The sequence below is a fragment of the Lonchura striata genome, chromosome 1 (genome assembly GCF_046129695.1).
Source record: "Lonchura striata isolate bLonStr1 chromosome 1, bLonStr1.mat, whole genome shotgun sequence".
In the NCBI taxonomy this organism is placed as follows: Eukaryota; Metazoa; Chordata; class Aves; order Passeriformes; family Estrildidae; genus Lonchura; species Lonchura striata.
Window position 1 is genome coordinate 89663942 of NC_134603.1, and position 20801 is coordinate 89684742.

The window sequence follows — 20801 nt, forward strand, 5'->3', positions numbered from 1 at the left end:
AGGGCTGGCCTGGCCCCTGCCTGCTGCTGCTTTCTCAGGGAAAGGTGCTGGTTGTCCAGGACACCAGTTCCAGAAATGGGCTTTTCTTCATCTCCATCAGGCCAGATTGTAAGCCCAGCCTGTTTGTGTGATCCCTTACCATAGATATTGGGAACTGTGCTTCATTAGAGGAAAAGCACGTAGCAAGTGTTCATCAAGACGCTGCTTTGCTGTTGTTCCCAGTTTCATGCACATATGCAGTTTTCAAATTACACAATCCATAAGGGTTTCCTAGAAATCCTAACAAATATAGCCAAGCATTGCTAAGCCTCTGGGTTTTAGCAGCGCATTTCTTCCTTTTCAGGCTCACAAGTATTCATTGTTACTGAGACACTGCATGTCTTTTTATTTCCCTTGTTGTTTTATTTGCCCATTCATAGGTTGTATTTTCTTCCAATTAGCAGGCTCTTCCTTGCTTCACTGTGTTTGCCTTCACCTTCTTTCTTCCTCCTTCTGTTATACTCTGTGGAGACACAATTGCTAATTTTTACTTTCCAGTGTAGAATAGCTGTTGTCTAGAGACATGCTCTTGGCATAGCTTTCTTTCTCATGTTACTTAAAATATCAGAATGTCTTTTTCTAAATTTTCTTTTTCATCTTTACTAATCTGTCTACTCCCTAGATGCCAAGGTATGGATATTTTTGAAGTGTAGATTTATTGTTCCTTTGTCCATCCATAGCTAGTGGAAGCTTAACTCTGAAACTGGATGAGTCTAAAAGCATAGCCCTGTGATGCTGGGGTAGGGGGAAATGACTGAAAAATGGGGCTTCTGTGGTATATTACAGTTAAACTAGCTCTGTCAAAGTGCTTCAGGAGGGAAAGGAATTGCCCTCACCTATTGACATATGTAACAAAGACCTGAAATACTGATTAGCTTGCTTTACTTAATTCTTATTTAGTAGTGTCATCCATGTTCTTTCCCTCACATGGGGGGTATTTATGAAAAACAAGTAAAAATACTTTGGAAATAGAGTCAGTAAATTTTCTCCAAATAGCTCTCAAATGGATAAAACAAAAGAAAATGGTGGGAGAGCAAAAGGAAAACAAAACATTTAAAAGTTAAATTATTTCTTTCACAGCTATATTGCAGTATTTCTTTACTGTCTCCCATAGGGCATCACTCCACTGGTTTTCCATTCAGCTATAAGATTCCCCAGGAAAGGCAGGATAAACAAGACATGATGGTTTTGGCATAAAAACCAAAGAAGACTTTATTTGTGCCTCACTGATAATTTTGTTAATACCTAAAAACTTAGACTTTTCTTTCTCTTAGTGGTTATGCTGGTATTTCAGTTGCTGATATTCTTGAACTAAATGGAGATAAATTTATTTTTTGTGGAGCTGCTTGTGTCTTTAAGTTCTCATAAAATGCATGTTTAACTCTCTGTCCAGGCTGCATATGAGAGAAGGTGTCTTATAGGATAGATGCAAATCTAAGGGCACTTTACTCAAGAAATAAAGTCACTCTGTCCAACACCAAATTCTACGCAAAATCTCACACCACTGAGGGGTGTGAATAACACTAGTCCTGCATCTCAGGTCATGGTTACTGTCTATACCCCTCCCTGTGTTTCGCTGTGGAAGCTGAACTCCCCACCTTTATGTTACAGCTGGGTGAGCTGAGGTGTGTGGAGAGGTGGTCCACTCTTCAGGGCCACCTGCTTGGTGATGGCTGCATCTGGACAGAGTCCAGATCCCTGCATCCTAACCAAGCTCTCTTCCTGGTGTCAGTGTTCCTGGTTTTCTGCTGAAGGCTTCATGCCTTTTCTGACTACATATCTGGACATCAAAGCTTGCATTGTAGCTTGCATTTTGAGTCTACTTATTCCTTTGAAGCTTTCTGACTGCAGTCAAAGGAGGCTGTGGGACTCAGGTGGATTTGAGTTGTGTGCATCAAATAGTGTGATTCCTTGTCAGAATACAGGAAGAGTATATGGTACTTATTTCCCTGGTGCTAAAACAGAGTGTTTATGGTACCATAAAATTGACTCTGTTTGTTTGTCAAAACTTAATAGTCTTTTCACAGCCTGGCACCAACTTACCCTTATTATACAGCTCCAGGGGCAATTGGTAGGAGCTCAGTAGCACAATGGTACAATATAGCACATGGTAAGCAGCTGGGAGGGTGGTGATCATCAGCTTTCTTTCCTCTTCTCTGTTCTGCATTGTTCAGGACAGCTCTGGCTTTTGGGTTTAAGGACAATTATTCCTTAGGTTTCCATGCCCCCAGCCTCCCTCTGTAAAATTAAGAAAAATATTGGGAAAATCGAAGAGTAGCCATTTGTAATTTTAAGGTATGACTTAGTTGTTTGCATTTGTAGTAAGGGAGTTTAAGAGAGATGAGCTTATTCCCTCAACTTTTTTTGGGTCAGCATTACTGCTACTATCTCCTTCACCAATCGATGAACACCTACTTTTCTGCTCAGCCTGTTCGTTAATCTTGTTCCCTCCCTTATCCAGGCCACATCGTCATGGAGTCCAGGTTATTGCCTGCATTCTGCCCTCTTATATGTAAAGTGCCAGAAGAGATCATGTTTTTACTTGGAGGAATGAGAGGTTCAGAGTTTTCATTGTATCCTTACAAGTGGAGAAATGTCTTTAATCAGAGAAGTGTGTCTTTTGAATACTTAAAAAAACCCCCAAACCTAAAATAACAGAAGTGTGAACAAGTATCAGGTGAGGGTTTTCTCTATTTATACAGTGTAGACACTGGGAGGCATTTTTTGGGTGCTTTATTGATTTCTTTTGTTTTAAATTTCTTTCAGGTGTACATTTCATAAATCAAACTGGGGCTTGAACCATGTAATATGGCCTGGAGTAGTTTCCTGACAGAATTAAATTACGTTCATTTTTGACTGTTGTATTCCTGTTTCTATGAGTTTAATAGCATCCCAACCTCAATTCAAGCTCCCCCAAATGAAAACAAAATACCCTAGAAAGTGTTGTGTGGAAACAGCAGAACAGTTAATTTCAATTAACACGGGTAATGGACTAATATGCAGGACACAAAGTCACAAAATATCTTTGCTGAATAGTGGTTTTGGATGGAGCTGTAATGGGAGTAAGGAGCTTCTTTCAACCTGTATTATTTAATCAGTTTTCTTTGGTGATCTGGTCTTTTAACAGACTGACAAACACATCTTGTACTGTAACGTCATTCATGCTTGGCTTCCATAGTAATGATTTATATCTACATATAAAAGCACCCTTTAAGTCAGTTATGAAGACTGTACAAGCTATTTGCTAACAGTCTTTGGCATAGTGGTACTGCTTTATGCATATGCTATGTTATGTACCACAATCAACCTAATGTCCAGTGGCTTGTCATCTGAAAAGCCCACGTACTGTTAATTACCATCATGGTGGCAGCACAGAGCATTGTGTGGCATAAACGATGATGGCTTCATGCTGTGGCTTTTTTATTTAGAGACAAAAAATTGTTGTGATTTTGCATTGCCAAATTAGATGAAAATAGCCTTTATGACAACTATCCTAAAAAAAAGTGGACAGGGAATTAATATCTCTTATCCCAGAGAAAAATGTGGTTTGTTTGGTTTTTAAATTATGTTACTATCATGAAAACCCCATTCTTTAGTCTCTGAGACAACCAGAGCATGAAAATAGGCCTTATTTTTGAAGCATGTTGTCTGTTTAATATGTAATGTGATACCTTGTCATGCTGTGACAATGTGACAGATGGCATTTGCACTATAAAACTAAATTATCTTTTGTGCATAGCTATACAACAGCTAAATACAGTAACTCAGTACAGTGTGCTGATTAATGCAGACTGCAGATGTTTTAGAGATACCGGTGTGTTTAAACTTAGCATCAAACGATTAATGTAATTATTTAACATGTCTACCAAGATTTGGGTTGTGTTTCAGCATACGATCTAGTGTGTAAAGGGTGGTTTTGGTAGAAGGCAAATTTAGGATTACAGGCAATGCAATGTAGATTTGTATTGCATTGCAGCTGGTTGTCTGTTACTTAGAAAAAATGGTGAAAACAGTTAATTAATTGTGCTATGCAAATAAACTTTTATATAAAGATACAGCTTATAAGAAACTGTAGCTCCCTGTAGTTCAAAATTGTTTGGGTTGGAAATAACTTCCAAGGTAATCAAGTTGAAGTGTTAACCCAGCACGGCCAAGTCCACCACTAAACCATGTTCCAAAGTGTTACATATACACATCTTTTAAATACCTTCAGGAATGCTCCTTCAACCACTTCTCTGAGGTTGACCAGTGCTTGACCCCTCTACCATGAACAAATTTTTCCAAATATCCCTCTAAACATCCCCTGGCACAACTTGAGGCTATTTCCTTTTGTCATATTACTTGTTGCCTAGGAGAAGAGACTAACTCCTACCTGGCTATGCTCTCCTTTCAGGCAGTTGTAGAACACGATAAGGTCACCCCTGAACCCCATTTTTTTCCAGGTTCAACTGCCCCAGCTCCCTCAGCTGCTCCTCATCAGATCTATGCTCCAGACTCTTCCCCAGCTCCATTCCCCTTCTCTAGACACATTCCAGCCCATCAATGTATTTCTTGTGGTGAGGGGCCCAAAACTGAGCACAGCACTCAAGATGTGTCCTCAACAGTGCTGTGTACAGGGGGACAATCACTGCTCTGGTCCTGCTGGCCACACTATACACACACAGGTATCATCCTGGCTGATACAGGCCAGGGTGCTCTTTTGGCCACCTGGGCACAGACTGGCTCTTGTTCAGCCAGGCGCCAACCAGCACCCCCAGGTTCTTCTCTGCTTGGCAGCTGTCCTCTCCAGATCCCTCTGCAGAGCCTTTCTACCCTCAGCAGGTCAATATTCTGCCCAACTTGGTGTTGTGTGTGAAGTGACTGAGGGTGTTCTCAATCCCCTTGCCCAGGTCATAGGTGAAGATGTTGAGCAGGACTGGCCCTAGCACTGAGCCCCAGGGAACACCACGGGTGACCAGCTGCCAGCTGGATGTAACTCCACTCACCAACCACTCTCTGGGCCCAGCCGTCCTGACAATTTTTTACCCAGCAAAGAGTGCACCTATCCAAGCCTTGAGCAGCCTGTTTCTTCAGCAAAATGTGTGCGAAATGGTGTGAAAGACTATACTAAAGTCTAGGTAGGCAATATCTACAAGATTGAAGGAAAGCAAGAGGTGTATGTGAGACACCAGTCTATTGCTGGTTTTGATTTCTGTATAGAGTATGTGTGAAACATTCTGTACCTCTGTGAAACAGGTGGCCAGAGTAGATATTTAAAGAGATTAAGATAGTAATTTCCCCCCTAACGTTAATCATAGAATTCACGTTGGTGGTCTTCCATAACAGTGGAAGCATACAGTGCAGTTATGCTCAAGAGTTTGTCCATGTTCAGGTGGTGCTATACTTCCAGACCATGGTGTGGGATGGTTAACCTTCAGACTTTATAACACTGCACTTAAACCCTTTGCTTTGTAACTTTTTTTGTCAGCTCTCCTATATGGGATGTTGCACAAAGAAAAAAATCATTAATATTTTAAAACAAAACTTCCCTGTACAACTCCAAAGACTGCACAGCTGAAGTTTGAACAGGCATGTTACTCCATAAGGGAACAGAGCTTTAGCTCCATGCCTATATAATCCCTGCCATTTATTACATGCTGTCATAAGGAACATTGTCATCCTAGCATGGTGAGACTGCTGTCTTGAGTAAATCCCTTTTTTAACTTACTGTAACTTGTGTTTGTTTTGTTGCTTGCCCTGGAAACTGGACTTTCTACCAGCCCATAGCGATTCAGTTTGCAGGGATCAGGGTGGAATGCAGAGAAAGGGTTGCCAGGGGGAAACCAACCCAGAATCTGTTGGCAGTGGGAAGAGAGTGTCCCTGTATAGTCAAGAAACACCCAGGAGCAGAGTTACACATTTCACATATTGCTGAGATCTGCAGGATGGCTCCTCTGGACTGTAGACCCTCTGATGTTATCTGATATAGAAAGCTGTGAATATGGTCATGTTGAAATTGTCTTTGTTTAGGTCATTTAATGGTTTTGATATCTTTGGCTTGTGTTTGTGGGGTGTTGACTGTTGATTTTCCTAACATAATGGCTTTGCGGGTTGCCTCTGACTGTGGAAACTGACTGGAAATACAATTGAATGCATTTTTTTTTTCCTAAGCTGCCTTAGCACTGGGAAACAGTGAGCTAAAATAGGTGTTGCTCTATTGTAAGAACATGGAAATGTTCATGCTGAGATGCCTTGTTGGCATTAGAGTAAGTGATGTGGAAATAGTGTTTTGGAAACATTGTGAAAGTCTCTTTGCTCAACCACTTAGTTAACTAACCACATGATGCTGAAGTTTGCTCAGATGCTCTCCTTTGGTTTCCTGATTATTCAGTAACTTTAATAATGAAGAACGTACCAGTAATTGCATCTCATCTATTTTTAAAACAAACTAACTCCAAACCCTCCCTTACATTTTTGCTATCTTCTCTTATGTTGCTGCTTTCTGCTCCTCCCTTCCCCATCAGTTTTCCTTCTGTGCATTTATAGTTAACATCTTGTTTTATTGTATGGTGTGTTCCAAGGTATTGAGATTTTGCATCACATCTTCAGATGATCCCAAGACCTGTCCTGTATGTGCCTGTTCATCTCTCCAGATGACCAGAGATAAGTTAGATCATAAGAAGAGTTGAGAAGAATTGTAGAGAGCTGCTAAAAGTGTGTGTGTATCACCAAAAACCAGAAAGGTCAGCAAATGTGTACCAGTGTAAATGAAGCCCTGCCTGTGCTGGAATAGTTGTCTTACTTGCTAGGCTCTTTTGAGAAGCAATCCACTTGAGTCAGCACAAGCCCCCTGTAATAAGCTAATTTAAGCAGATTTAACTATTATTTACACACTGTTTTTGGTGAGCAGAACGTTCCAGTTGCTGGGGTAGGCTCAGCAAGCCCTCTGCTCGGATGGCAACTACAGCCAAGAAGCAAAGGGGGTGGTAAGTTGCAGTGGGAGCAGGAGGGAGCATGCTGTGTGCAGGTTGTACAGCCATAATATCCGTATTCTCTGTGGATCACCCTAGAAGATACGGCTCAGTTCTCATAGCAGAGCCCTTCCTGCATGTGAAAAAAAATAAACTTGTAGCCACAGACAGATTGGAAAACATTCAGTGTGGAAGGCAAATAAATCAGAGGCGATAGAAGTCTCTGTAATAATGACTAGTATGCAGAAAGGGCTTTTGTGTTTTCTCTAGCTTGTAACAGAGTAGATGAAAAAGTGACATTTGCTGGTTTTTATCAATACTGAGAAGTTAATTTTTTTTTTTTAAGCAGCCTGTATCTAAAACTGTGATTTGGTATTGCAGCATTTGTGGAAGTTTAAAAACAAATTCAGCAGAACTGTGAAGTTGACATTTATGTGAGTAAGATACATTTTAGAGAGGATGTTAAGATCTCCATGGTTTAGTTTTAAGCTACTCTTTTTAATTATTAGGAATTAGTAACTGGCCTTTCTCTGATGGCATCTAGTCTTGGTCAGTCAGAACCAGAACAGTGTGTTTAAGGGTTTGTAGATTTCATTTGATACGCAAGTTCCTGTATTGTGACTTAATTAAATAATTCATTATTACTGACTTAATTAAGGCAGTGTTTACTCAGTGACTTTGAACCGTTCAGTGTTTCAGTTATTTTTAAATTTTGGCAGCAAATATGCACTGATTCTCTGTATATAGAAATTATTATTTCATGTAAGTCATTTTAATATATGAAATCCTACACTGACTTATAATGCAAGTTGTTGTGCTTTCAAATTTAATTTTAATGAGGTTTAGTTTTTTTTTTTTTTTCCTGAATCTAATTTGACTTTTAAAACAAACATTTTCTACTTCAGGAATAACATCTTATTTTTATCAGCCCTGGTTTATTCTGCCTAGTTATTCAGGTCTGGTGGTTGGTCATGAGTCCAGCTGCCAGGGGAGAAGGCAGTGAGAACTGGGGCTGAGATGAGCCTAGTGGGTAAGGGACGGGCAGCCTCTGCCAGCTCTTCAGCAGCTGAGAATGTCATGGACTTTGACAGGAGCCAGGGCTTGCTGGCATCATGGCTTAGAGGTTGAAAGGTACAACCATAGAAAAGCAGTAGAGGAAGTGTTTGTCCCTTTGATTTGTTTTGGCTCTTGAGGACTTGGTGATTCCTTAACTGTTGCTGAGTGCTCTCAAGTAGCCACTCCTTGGAGTGGTTCAGCTTTCCAGACTATGCAAAAGAGTGTTTTCTCACTGAACTGCTTTTCTCTCTTTATATACATACACAATTGTAGTACTCAGCGTTTAAGAAATAAGAATGCCTGCTGCTTCATATAGTGTGATTGGTTGGTGTTGGAGAGTCAAACCCACATGAGTTGATGTTCCTTAAGTCAAGCAGACCTGTATGTCCTGTCCACTGCACTGGCACCAACTCATTAATGGTGATAGGAGTGCCTGAGTGTCACTTGACAAAGCTGCGGGGTCCCAGTCCTGTCCTGGGGCCTCCAGACCTTTCATAGCTCCCAACTGATGCACAGCAGTAAAGAATGTGGCTTATTGCAGTTAGAGATAACAGGAATGGCATTTGAAGGAAAAGGTATCTGGGGGCAAGCTGAATGCATTTGATATAAAAATGATTGAGTGGCAATAAACTTTATAACAGCCTGCTTCTGCGTGTACTTTCTCTCCAGTGCTTGAAAGGAAGCTTTGGGTTGTGCCTTTCATCACTTCAGAGTGGATTTTGCAATTATGCTGACCCTGAAAACCTGTAGAACATGACACCCATTCCCAGTATTTATCAGTATCTCTCATTTGTAGTTTTATGCCTCTCTTTTAGGGCACTTGTTTCAGTTGGTTCCAGCGGACGATAGCTAACATCAGTTATCACCAATATTACTGCGTCTTGGAACGGTGCTGGTTATGATGAATAATGGTTGGCAAACCAATACTTTTTTTTCCTTGAGAAACACAAATCATGCTTGTCTCCCAAGTGAGCTGATGGTTTGGCAGGGTGAAGGGATGAATAAAAATTGCCTTCTAAGTGCATGCAAGTTGACAGCCTGAAAGGTGATTTTCTTGACTCATATACTTCAGGTTCCTGGGTTTTACATATGGCAAGTCTCCAGAACAAATATTGCTTTTGGAAAACCTAATCAAATTCTGCCATAAGAGTTAAGTTACTGAGTGTCAGGCCTCAAATGATATGCTTGATTTAGACTTCTCTAGAGTTCAAAAATTGCAAATTTTATCAGCAGTGGTTTCATGGAAAAATGCAAAGCACAAGTTGAAACTTTTGTAAGAGTAAACATAGGCACTAGGGCTTTTAGAGGGGGTGAGTTCAGCATAGAAGTATAATCTGTTCAGTGTTTTTTCAAAGTTTGCCTTCATTTCCTTGGGAATGCTTTGAAGGGGATGCTGTCACCCCACGTCATATTGTGTTCTTATACAACAAACCCTTTTGTAGTATCATGTACTGATACTGAAATTTGTTTTATTTGGTGGGTCACAGTTTGAGATCCCTTTAATGAAAAGGAAATAGCAAAAGAATAGAGAGAAAATGTAAATTGAGTAATTTTACTTCTCCCTCATAGTCTTATGCTGGCTAGAAGAGACAATTGAATGCAAAAATTGGTGTGTAGTTTCAACTTGTGCTTTGTGGGCTGTGTGTTAGGAAAAAAAATTGAGTTACCAGTTCACCAACTCTTCTCCAGAAGAAAACTGGAACATGTTTTTGCTTTGTAGGTGGAGTTTTTAAAACACTGCATACAAAATCTGTAGCATGTGGCCCACATAGCCCAAGTCTAGAGAAATCTGGTGTAGTTCAGAATTAATATGAGCAAATTTTGTTTGGGAAAAGAAGAGAGAGATATGATGCAGGCTTTGGATTAGAATTTAAAAATGGGCAACCAGAGCGAATAGATTGGAACTGGGGAGGTTCAGAACCTGCTGGTACTCATAATGCCAAGTGAGCAGTGAATAAATGGCCTTGTGGGGAAGGAAGATTTGACTTCAGCTGTGACCAAGGTTCCAGGACTTAGAGGCAGCAGCTCACTGGGGGAGGTGTCTTTGCTCTGGCTCTGGTTATGCTTTGGTGTCCCTTTCAAGCTGAGCTTGGTTGAATGCTTGGTTATGCAATGAGTAAGTGCATTGGTGGTGCTGGATGGTGATTTTCCTGAAAACTGGGTTCTGAAATGGTGTGGCACTGATACAGTGCTGATGGAAACTTTTAAACTGCAATTCTTAGTAAGTGTTTTCAGTGCAGTACGCTGACCAGCCTCACTGCCTGGCTCATCTTGGAAGGGGCAATACAGCCCCCACCCCCCCAGCCACCTTCCTCACCACATTTTCTTTTCTAAGGTGCAATTACAGAGACTGAAATGCTAAGCAAGGGAAGTCCTATCAGCATTTCTCTGAGGAAATACTGCAGTGAAACAAAAATTTCTTATGTTATATCTGAAACCATTTGGGTAGAGAAACGAGAAAGCATTCTCCTCGATTAAATTGCAACTCTTCTGGTAATAAGCTCTTATAACATTGAGTAAATAGTGAGCTAATAAAATTGTTTCCTGCCTCTCATCCTAGAGGCCGCTGAAGAATATGTTACTATTTTAATTCTTCCTTAAGTATGAGTGGTTTCATTGCTGATCAGCTGTTGTTCATAAGAGTCATATTATATTGTAGTTACTTGGTGGCACAGAATACACAAAATTTGTTAAATGTTATGTTTGTAGAGGTCCAGCGCTGTTTTCCATCTGTGTGACTGTGGGACTCGTTGTATTATTGCTCCAGGAGAGAAAAGTCACAAAAGGGAAGGCAGCTGTGGCCTGTAAACCTTTGTTGCCCTGTGTACTTTTTCTGGCAGTCTGGAGTTTCTGTAGTTTAGTGACACTTGGCCAGAAGAATCAGGTCAGGAAATAGACATTTGATGTTCACTTCTTTGAGATTTAGGATTTTTTTTTCAAAGGAGCATAAATTGCAGTAGTTGGAAGCACCAGAATGAAGAGCAAGATGATGCAAAATTGAACCAAATGGCAGCTTAATTTTATATCAGTCCACAGATAAATGTAAAATACTTTCACCTATGCTAATCATAGGAATTCTGTAAAACAAGGATGAATTTGACTAAGCTGTGTCCCTTTCTTGAATATGACAAGATTAAAAACACTATTACAAACACTCATAGATATTTGAGATCGGTTTGTCAGAGTCAGCCAAATCAGAAACAGGGAAGCTGGCACATTTTTATTGAAGTACCTCCATGCAAAATCAGTGTTATCAGTCTATCTCTTTGCAAGACAGTTGCTTTGGGCATCAGCTCTCTATTGTAAGTGTCACATGTGAATTTTTGTAAAATCAATACAGGTCTTGAATATTGTGTACTCCTTTGTCATGTTTGCAGGACTTCTCAATAATGGCCAATCTAAAGGATTAGGACCAGGATCAGAACAGCTGGAGAATGAGAAGGACGATGCATCGCAAGTGTCTTCAACAAGCAACGATGTTAGTTCTTCAGATTTTGAAGAAGGGCCTTCAAGGAAAAGGTCAGTAGTGAATTATGATTAAAGTAGAGCCTTTCATCTTTGTCCCTGTTGTCTTAGACTGTTTTTTATTTTATCAGAAGGGTATGGTTGCACTTACTGCCCTACCATAAATGGACTTTCCAGCATAGATTCCTTCTATGAACAGCAGACTGTGCTTCTCCCATTGGTAGAGATGGTTCTTGGTGCTGTTTTGGAAAGCATGGAAAAACAGTTGTTATTTTACAGTGGATAAAGCTAATTTAGATGCCTTAAGACTTTCTCCTCTCCTGGCTTTTGCCTCTCAGGCCATGTCAATATGTATGTGTGTGCAATTACAAGGAAAGCATCACTAAAGTAGTTACTGTTACTGTTGTTATTTTTAGTTTTCAGTGAATTAAACCGTCTAAAGTTAAAAAGGTAGAAAAGGACAGAACAGATACTGCTGAGAAGAGGAACTGCATAGTAATGTAATACAGCGGCTATTGGCTGCAAAGAACTGCTTTGAGATACTGCTGCAGCAAGCTGCCTTCTCTTTCCTAGAAGTCACTGTATGTGCAAAATGTGGGTTAAAATCATAGACCTCAAGCCAGTCAATTACAGAAAATATGCTGAGAATGCAGGCAGCTGGGAGTTGTCCTATCTGTGAAGTAGGAACGAAAGCAGGCTGTCTAGAAAATGACACTTAAAAGAGAGTTAGAAATGCTTCCTCAACCTGTTTTCCTCCTCACTTCTCACATCCTAGTTCCAAACCAAAAATGAACTATATAGTAATAATAATAATAATAGTAATAATAATCATACCACCACCAGTTATCTTTCAAACAAAAAAAGTTTGAATCCCTGTTTTCTGTATGACCTTATAATTCCACTGAGAAGCCTGATGGGGTGAGGAGGACACCCTTCTTTTCCTGTTCCAGTGTTTCCCATCCCTTGTTCCCACAATCTTTTCTGGAATAAACTCAAAACTCTAACCAATGCACCCACTTAGCTAATCAGGCATATCAGAATATTAATTTATATTATTTTATATTTATATTGTTCTATATTTATATATAAATAAAAAATTCATGTTCTCTTCCATACTGGTAGAAATTTTGCAAAGCTTATTGCATCTTGCTGCTGCTCAGGGCAAAGATAGTTGTGTTCTGATTTTCAGTTTTGTGTGATACAACAGAGGATTGAAAATTATTTCTGCTGGGCTGTTTAGGTGACCTCTACTATTGGCGTGATCCTGGGAGACCATGGTCATTATTTCATGGCCAGCCTGTTGTTTGCACATTGTCTTAAAGAATTTCTGCTTCCCTTTACACTTAGTTTGTCCCCTCATTCCTCAGCTGTGCTGACATAATGACTTGCAGGGTCACACCATGAGTAGCTTCAAGAAGCTGGTTGAGATTAAAATAGTGAGAAGAAGATGAATTGAGGCTTTTTGACAGGTTTTTACATATCTAACCTGCATGAGACTTATATCTCCTGTTCAGAGTATGGTTGTAGGAGCAGCTACTGGTGCAACCAGGGGGGACATCCTCTTCCTCTTCTGGGGCTAGCAAAGGGCAGGAGGGCTTGTCCTTTACACTGTACCTGCTCCTGGTGCCCTGCATAGTCCAGCTTCAGGAATGTGTAGAGTTTCTACATTACCAGTGTTCAGAAACTGTACTTGAGTTCTCTGGATGAAACGTTTTTGGAAGAGTATTTGGTAGGTTTGGGCTGGGTGAATTCAGACCCTTGAGAGGCAGCTAGGTGGTTCAGACATAGTAGGTAGCTCAGTGCCTTTGGTACTTTTCAGATTAAAATCAACAAAAAAACCAGCCTCAACACAGACCCAAGATGAAAACTTTTTCTGGCTTTCATGGAAGGCAAAGCATAATTTCACTACTTCTTCAAGCATCATGAACTGTTGAAATAATACTACAGTTGTTGGTTCTGTTGCTGTGAAGGAGTTCGTTCTTGTTTTGTTTCCATTTACACCCAACACAGACTTTTGCCTATTTTTTCTTCCTCCTTGAGCTTCCTCTTTGCAGACAGACCTTTCTGGGTTCCTTCTCTTAAGCTGTAGTGGAGCATGTTGAGTGTTTTTATGTTGTCTTCTTATTTCCTTTTAGGCTTTTTGTTTTGTTTAGCTGAATATGCAATGTTTCTTCAATCCAGGTTATTTTGCAATCCCAAAAAGAGTTGTGTTGGGAATATTGGTAAACAAAGGATGTGCAGGAAGATGATGAGGGGGCAAACAGGACTGACATGGAATCTCTAGGTTGACTGCCTCAACTTTTGCCAAGTTTTTGCCAAATTTTGAGAAGTTATGTCCTCCTTGTCTTCCCCCAGGATTTCTCAAAATCAAACTTTACAGTTGTCTGTTCAGCTGCATGTATAACTAAAGACACTCTTGTAATAAAATACACCTTTAAAGACTGTAGCTTTAGGAATGTACTCTGAACCAACCATTATATGTAAGTTACTTTTATTTCTTGATAGCTTGTGGGGTTTTGTTGGGATTTTGATTTTTTTGTTTGGTTTGGTGTTTTTTTTTTTTGGTTCATGACAGGAATGGTTTTTCAGAAGCTTGAACCTGTCAAATTCTAGAGGAATAAGTCACCTTTATTTCACACTCACATTGGAAAGAGGTGCTAAGCAAATAAGTATAGTAAATATGGGAATCTGTTGTAAAGGGCTGCAGTTTCTTTAGTGATTTAAAACTCTGGTTTCAACTTTCAGTTCTTCAGTGTAGTGGCAGGCTGGTACTGTGGAGGCAATATTTTCCCAGTTTCTTCTTGCTGCCTTTTCCCAGCTGCTGTGTCTGGCAGTCTTCTGGCCCCTGTTCATCCGTTCAGGGACTAACCTGGCAGCATTTCCTCCCCCTGCATGGAGCAGGTCACCTTTTAGAAAGGGAATAGGGATTCATGCATGTATGCAGCATGTGTATGATTTTAGTTTGCATTTATAGTTGATTCAAACTCCTCCAGTTTCAGAGACAATTTGCACAAGAGCCTGGATGAGCAGTAAGTGTAAATTATTTTAGCAAACTGAGTGGAGGGTGAATTTCCTAGCAGTGAACATTGCTTTCTGGTCTCACTGTGCCAATCATGGGTCAAAACTAGGTAGTGGATGCTCCCAGTGAGTTTCTGAACTTAGCTGTAGATAGGTAGGTTCTGGCATCTGTGGGGGCAGTAAATCCTTACCAGCCTGACTGCAGACCAGTGACAAGTATGTCTTATTTCACATGGAGATGCCAAACAGAATAACGCAAAAGTAGAACCCCCAGCCAAGCACATCTTAAGGTTTATCAATCTATTTATTTTCTGGTTTCAACCCCTTTTCTAGTAGCATAGCTTGATTGAAGAACCATAAGAGCACTGTGGTGGTGTTACAGTGAAAGTGTGCAGATTTGATATAATACTGCAGATTTTGTTTGGAAGCTCACTTGGATGAGCTTGTTTGATGGAGCAGGGTTTTTGAATGCAGTGGCCTGACACTGTTAAGCTTCAAATGGTTCCAATTAGTCAGCGTGTAGTCAGTAATTAATACCTTTGCTGTCTAGGGACTGGAGGAATCTTCTTACACAACCAGGTTTGGTTCTGATGCAAAAATTCCCCATCTCCATTTCTTTTTTTACATGTATAATTTTCTACTGTAATAGTATTTGTGGCACTGCAGATTTCAGCTGCTGGTGGTGGTGGTAAAGAGGAAAAGGAGTACATGTATAGCTTTGCCCCTTCACAGGCTCCAGATAAGTCCAAAAACTGTAAGCCCTTCTTACAGAGTAAATGGAGTTTGGGGGGGATTGGTACTGGCAGTAGGGGCAAGCTCAGTACTTCAGAATATTTACATTTGTTTGAGTTTACACTCAAAAGGATGGAAAACGCTTCGATCTGGGCTGTGTGTGTTGCTAGTGGCCAAGTCTGAGGGGAAGCAGCGGGGTAATGCTAATTAGTAAATACGATTTTCAGCCAGTAAAGGTGAAAAGTGCCAGCATTATTCCAACATGTGGCAAAAGCTAAGCATTGACATGTTACACTGAATCTGTTGTGCAATGGGTTCCTGTCTAGTTGCTGTGTAAATGAGAGAAGTTCCTGGTTTGTTCAATGCTTTGAGGAGAGATTAACAAAACTGTTGTTATATGGGCTTGATAAACTACCAGATTGGGTGGTCTTCACCATGTAAAGATCACACATTTTTCAAAACCTACGAACAAAAGGTTATTGCTGAAGGAGGAGTGTAGCTTCCATGTAGCTGCGTGTTATTGTTGTGAATCTCCAGTTTCCAACTATGATTCTCAATTGAAAAAATTAATAGGTAACTGGCCAAAGGTGTTTGGTGTTTGTGCTGGATGCTTGTACATTTTTATGGGCAACTCCAAAGACTACAACCATTGGCAATTAATAACAGTGTGCAGAGACAGCTGTAGGTTTTCTAGCAATGAGTTGCTCATCTTACTCAGTTTAGTGGTTTTGGTTTATTAATTTGAGATGTTGAGGAAGAGATATGCAGAGCAGACTTGATGTGATAGCATGTTTATTGTTGGTGGTAAGAGGCTATAGCTTGCTTCCTGTTACTAATCAGGTGGCTACTCATTTACATGGCCCCCTTCCCAGAAATTCACAGGGGGAATTGCCAAATGCATTTCTCTTTTATTATAAAGTTGTGTTAATAGAGGGCTGTGCGAGGCAGGAAGAGGTTGACTGATTTTAGTAACTGTTAAACTTCTAAGTGGGGATTTTAAAAATTTTAATGCTAGAATATTCTCTGTGTTAAGGGGAAAAAATATTAGCTTAGTTTAGGAAAAAAATAGGGTTAGGGAAATTTCCTCAATGGAGTTGATGGACAATGCCCACTGGGCCAAGGGTGTGCAGAGCTCCTGGGAGAAGACACTTTGTCCAGTTCTTTTGCAAGAAAGGCAAGTTGGCTGCAGGAGAAAGGAACAACTCACTGGGGAGCAGTAGCATTTTAAGCTGTCACAGCTAGATTGGCCAGAAATTGCTTATTAGGAACCTTCTGAGGCCTTTAATTAATACAGCAGCTTTCTGCTAACGGCCTCAAGCATGTGACAGTCAGAAGTGTGATTGTGCACTACAGCAAGGCCAGCCCATGGGATGTGCTCCTGCTCTTTGCCTTGTGCTGCCTCCCTGCTGCCTCCTCCTTTTTCCTGTTTGTCTTAAGTTTTTATTTTTAGATGCCAGTTTCACTCCCTGAACTGGCTCATTGGGGAGCTACAGGAGGGTTAAGGTTTATCAAATGAAAAGGTGGTGGGAGTATGTGTCCAAGGAGGGGGAGACAAGCATGCTGATCTCCCTTGGCTGGTGGTTGCACAGCTGCTAGGCTGGCAGAGCTGTTTTGCACTCTCAGCACAAAAAAAAGCCAGTCAAGGGTAGGAAAGCTTTTGCATATTAGGCAAGCTGCTAATTTAAGTGGTTTCTTTAATGATACATCCTTTCAACTTGATTTGCAAAGGACTTTCTTGCAGTAGAGCTGTCAAAAGGTTGAGGGGACTTAGGGATGGGGGGGGGGGTGGGGTTCCCCTTTTTTTTTTTCCTTTTTTCTCTTTGTCAAATTGTTTTTATAGTTAATAATGAATCTCTTTAGCACTAGACTTAGCACCTTTCATGCAAGATGTAAAACAAGGTCAATTCTGTTCCCACATTTGTAAGTTTGTGAGGGATTTCTGCTTGGTATTGTAGGTTATGGAGTGAGCAATGTATTATGACTTGGGTGTGAAAGCAGGAGACTGCTCGTAATATCAAAGTGTTTTTCCAAGACCTTTTTAGTGAATAGTCTTTTCACTAATTGGAACAGTATATAATGTATTTGTGTTCAGCTGTTGCCTGCTACAATACAATGTAGGCCCACTTACCAACCAGGTGCTTCTGTTATTTTTTTCTAATTTCAGTTGGCAGTGAAAATCTGCACTAGTTGTTTGCGTATGAAGAACTGCATTAATCCACAATAAAACCAAAATGGCAGTGAGATTTATGTGTAATATTTTTTTAACACCCCCCTGCCCCCCTTCTGGGAATGCTGATATGATTGGAATATATTTTCAGTGCTGCACATTTATATTTAAATAACAAGCCTTATAAACAAAGCAATAATAGTGCATTGGAGTGGATTTGCAGAGGAATAGTAAAAAGACAGATTACCTGCTTTATAATGCAAGTCAAGAAAATCATTGTATTTAGTTTGAAAAGGAAGAAATGGGGTGATTAATGTTCTTTCAGTATTTTCATAAGGAGCAAACAGAAGTTGTGACATGAATTCTTCTATCTGACATGCAAAAGTATAACAAGGTACAATAATCTGGGAACACTTGAACTTTGTGGGTAGGAAGCTATGTAAACAACTTGTTTGAGTTGTGATTTAATAATTATGAAGATATGATTTATAGCAACCTGAGACATGTTACACCATGTCCAATTACCACTTGCTTGTTGTCACCCGCCACCTTCTTTTCAGACATCAGAATTGTGGGGAAAGTCTTAATGACCTTGAGTTTGGACTCATTCACTGAGGGATCAAGGAAGCTTCCAAATCAGATGGGATAAGTGGAGTTGTTTCTGTTCTGTCTATGGCAAACACTCCTTCAGCTGCCTGATAACCTATCCTGAACTATGATTGACATAATTCACATCTCACCTCTGTGTATGACAGGCCAGATGTTGATTGCTTTAATACCACTGAGAAGTTGCTCTAAAATGATAAAGGAAATAGTTGATAAAGACACTTTTTAAAGCAAATTTGTTTGCCAATGGAAAATTAAATTTTTTAATGCAAATACACCATTGTTGGTATAAAACTAGCCTGATGTTTAGGCTAACATAAGTCTTTGCTACATCTGTTGTGGTCCTATATGCTGTGCAAAGATAATGATACTAAAAAAGAGAGCGCCATTCCAATATTTTAAAGTGGAAGTGAGTTTAAGAGTATTGGTGGTAGGTTGTTTTGGTTTGGTTTTTGGGTTTGTTGGTTTGGTTGGTTTTTTTTTTTTTTTTTTTAATAAGCATTTGAAGATTATATTCATACTTTATGCTGGTTTGGCATACACTGAACTATAGAAAATTCTGCTCAGTATTTATTCCAGAGCAGGAATATATGTGGGTCATATGGACAATATATAAGTGATAGGAATATATTCACAACATGTTCCTTGCAAATGACAGCATAAATGTGGGCTACCGCTGATTCACCAGCAGTCTGGGTATTAATGTTTTTTACGGGTCAAATCAAGGTTCCAGGTAAGGATGTGAGTCTTGAGACTCTCCAGTGGATGACAGAGGCTTGGAGTTGTAAAAATACTGCTTAGAAATAGGTCAGCCCATGGCACTAGCATCTCAGAGCGGGATTGCAGGAGTTTTCTAAGTCTGGACTGAATTTGAGGAATATAAATCTCCATATTGTAAATATCTTCTAGAATCTTCTCAGGTCTCTTGTGTTGGATAGAATAATAACAGGAATTTTACAAATGTCACCTAGTTTATGCTTATGTGGTGCTTTTCCTTTCTCTTCTTCCATTGTATCATCCAGTAGCACAGAATTTCCTGAGGGAAACTAATTGTTTTTTTCTTCTTAGCCTGAACATTTGTATATTTAGTTTTTTTAGCAGTATGTTTATTGTTAAGTAATTTGTACAGTAATAGTCATGTCAGCATTATGTTTTGATTTTATGCTTTTTTTATTTGCTTTTCTCTCTTGGTATTTGTTCTTGGCTCTGATTAAATAAACTAAAGCTTAAGGGACCTTTGACCGTGTGGAAAATTATTTGGAAGTTTCTTTTTTTTTTCCCAGTTATATTACAGTCTATTTTCTCCAGTAGCATCCTTCTTTCAGCTTTCAAACAAGTTCTCCCCTGAGTTTCATAGTTGTAGTTACTATGGAGATATCTGTCCATTCTTCGTTTTCTCCTCCCTTGCCCTTCTCCTTTCCTAGGAGCTCCTGCAGCTGTTATTTATCTTTTCAATAAAGTCAGTAGACTTTGTACTGACTTGGTTTCTAATATCTCTTCTGTTGCAACATGTCATTTGCCTGTAATGCTTTCATTTTCATGATATCCTGTAGGTATTTGTTTATATAAATGAAAAATCTGGCATGTGAGTAGGAAGTGAGGAGGTCCCTAGTTAAAAGGGTCACTTCTGGAGCTATTATCTGACTTGATCTTTCTTCACAGTTGAAGAGCTGTTCATTGAAGTCATAATTCTGTAAAATGAATTAACTGGTAACATTTGTGTGTATGTATGCTGAGTGTCAAGGACAGTTTTTAGAATTCATTTATGTTAAATGGCAGGTTTTGGAATTTAATATAAACATATTCTGGTGCAAGCTAAAATTTCTCGGGTGAAGAAATGAAAACTTGAGACAACACATCATTAGCCTTTTAAGTCAGAGAGACTTTTCTTTGCACCTCATCATAATTTTGATAGCTCTTTATATACAGCTTTATATATTCCAGCTTAACAGAGAAACACGGATGTTTGGGTAGTCAGCTATTCTGCAACAGATCTTTTCCTTTGCATATGTGCTGTTGTATTTCTAACCCCCTTCCTTTGGGAAAGCATTGTTTCTCTTGCTGTTTGTGGTTTGATATCACTGCTTTGTTGAATGACTTAGATTTTAAATGGGCTCTCCAACCAAGAAGTTCTACCACAACTGCCTGCCTGAGCAGACATCCCACCTGGAAAGCCAGTATATTTGCACTGCTCTTTCGATGGATGTGTTTCTTATGCATATTCAGAGGTTTTTCCCCTCTTTCTTTGGAGACATCTTGCCCTAGGTGATTATTAAAATGTTCCTGTTTTCCTTTGGCCTGCTGAGCACTGTACCCTGTCACCTGCGGCTTTGCACAATCAGGAGCCTACTGAGAAGACCCTCTGTTTTACAACTGTATAAATTGCCTACTTTGGGCTCTTGGTCAGATAATGCAAATCTCTTTGCCTCCCACTGAGAGTGTTGGGTTGAAACTGCAGCCTGAAAACCCACGGGTGATACATAATAAGGAAGCATGTCCTTCCCTTGACCTCACTTGTTCTGGGTCTGGCTTGGTTTGTCACCTGGCCAAAGCAAAGGTAGGTGATTTTTGGTGGGGTCCATGGAACTGGTATTGAACAGATTCCCTGGGCACCATAGGGAGCACAGTAGAGGTGGCTTTGGGGAAAAACATGAACAGGAACAACTGGCTGGGTACCCTGATCAACTCAGCCCCCCAGGATAACATTGGTCTCAGTTTATCCTAAACAGGCAAGCAATGTTTCCTTTGGCCATTCCTATTCCTTGTGA

At 40.0% G+C, this 20801-nt stretch overlaps 1 protein-coding gene across 2 annotated transcripts in view; it reads left to right on the plus strand.

Annotated features, from left to right (window-relative positions):
- The window catches only part of JARID2 (jumonji and AT-rich interaction domain containing 2), a 210144-nt gene that overhangs the window by 107782 nt on the left and 81561 nt on the right, over nucleotides 1-20801 (plus strand). For both annotated transcript variants that reach the window (XM_021553230.3, XM_021553241.2), the window contains exon 3: nucleotides 11423-11564. In XM_021553230.3, coding sequence (XP_021408905.2) covers nucleotides 11423-11564 — 142 coding nt within the window. The remainder of the gene's footprint in view (nucleotides 1-11422; nucleotides 11565-20801) is intronic.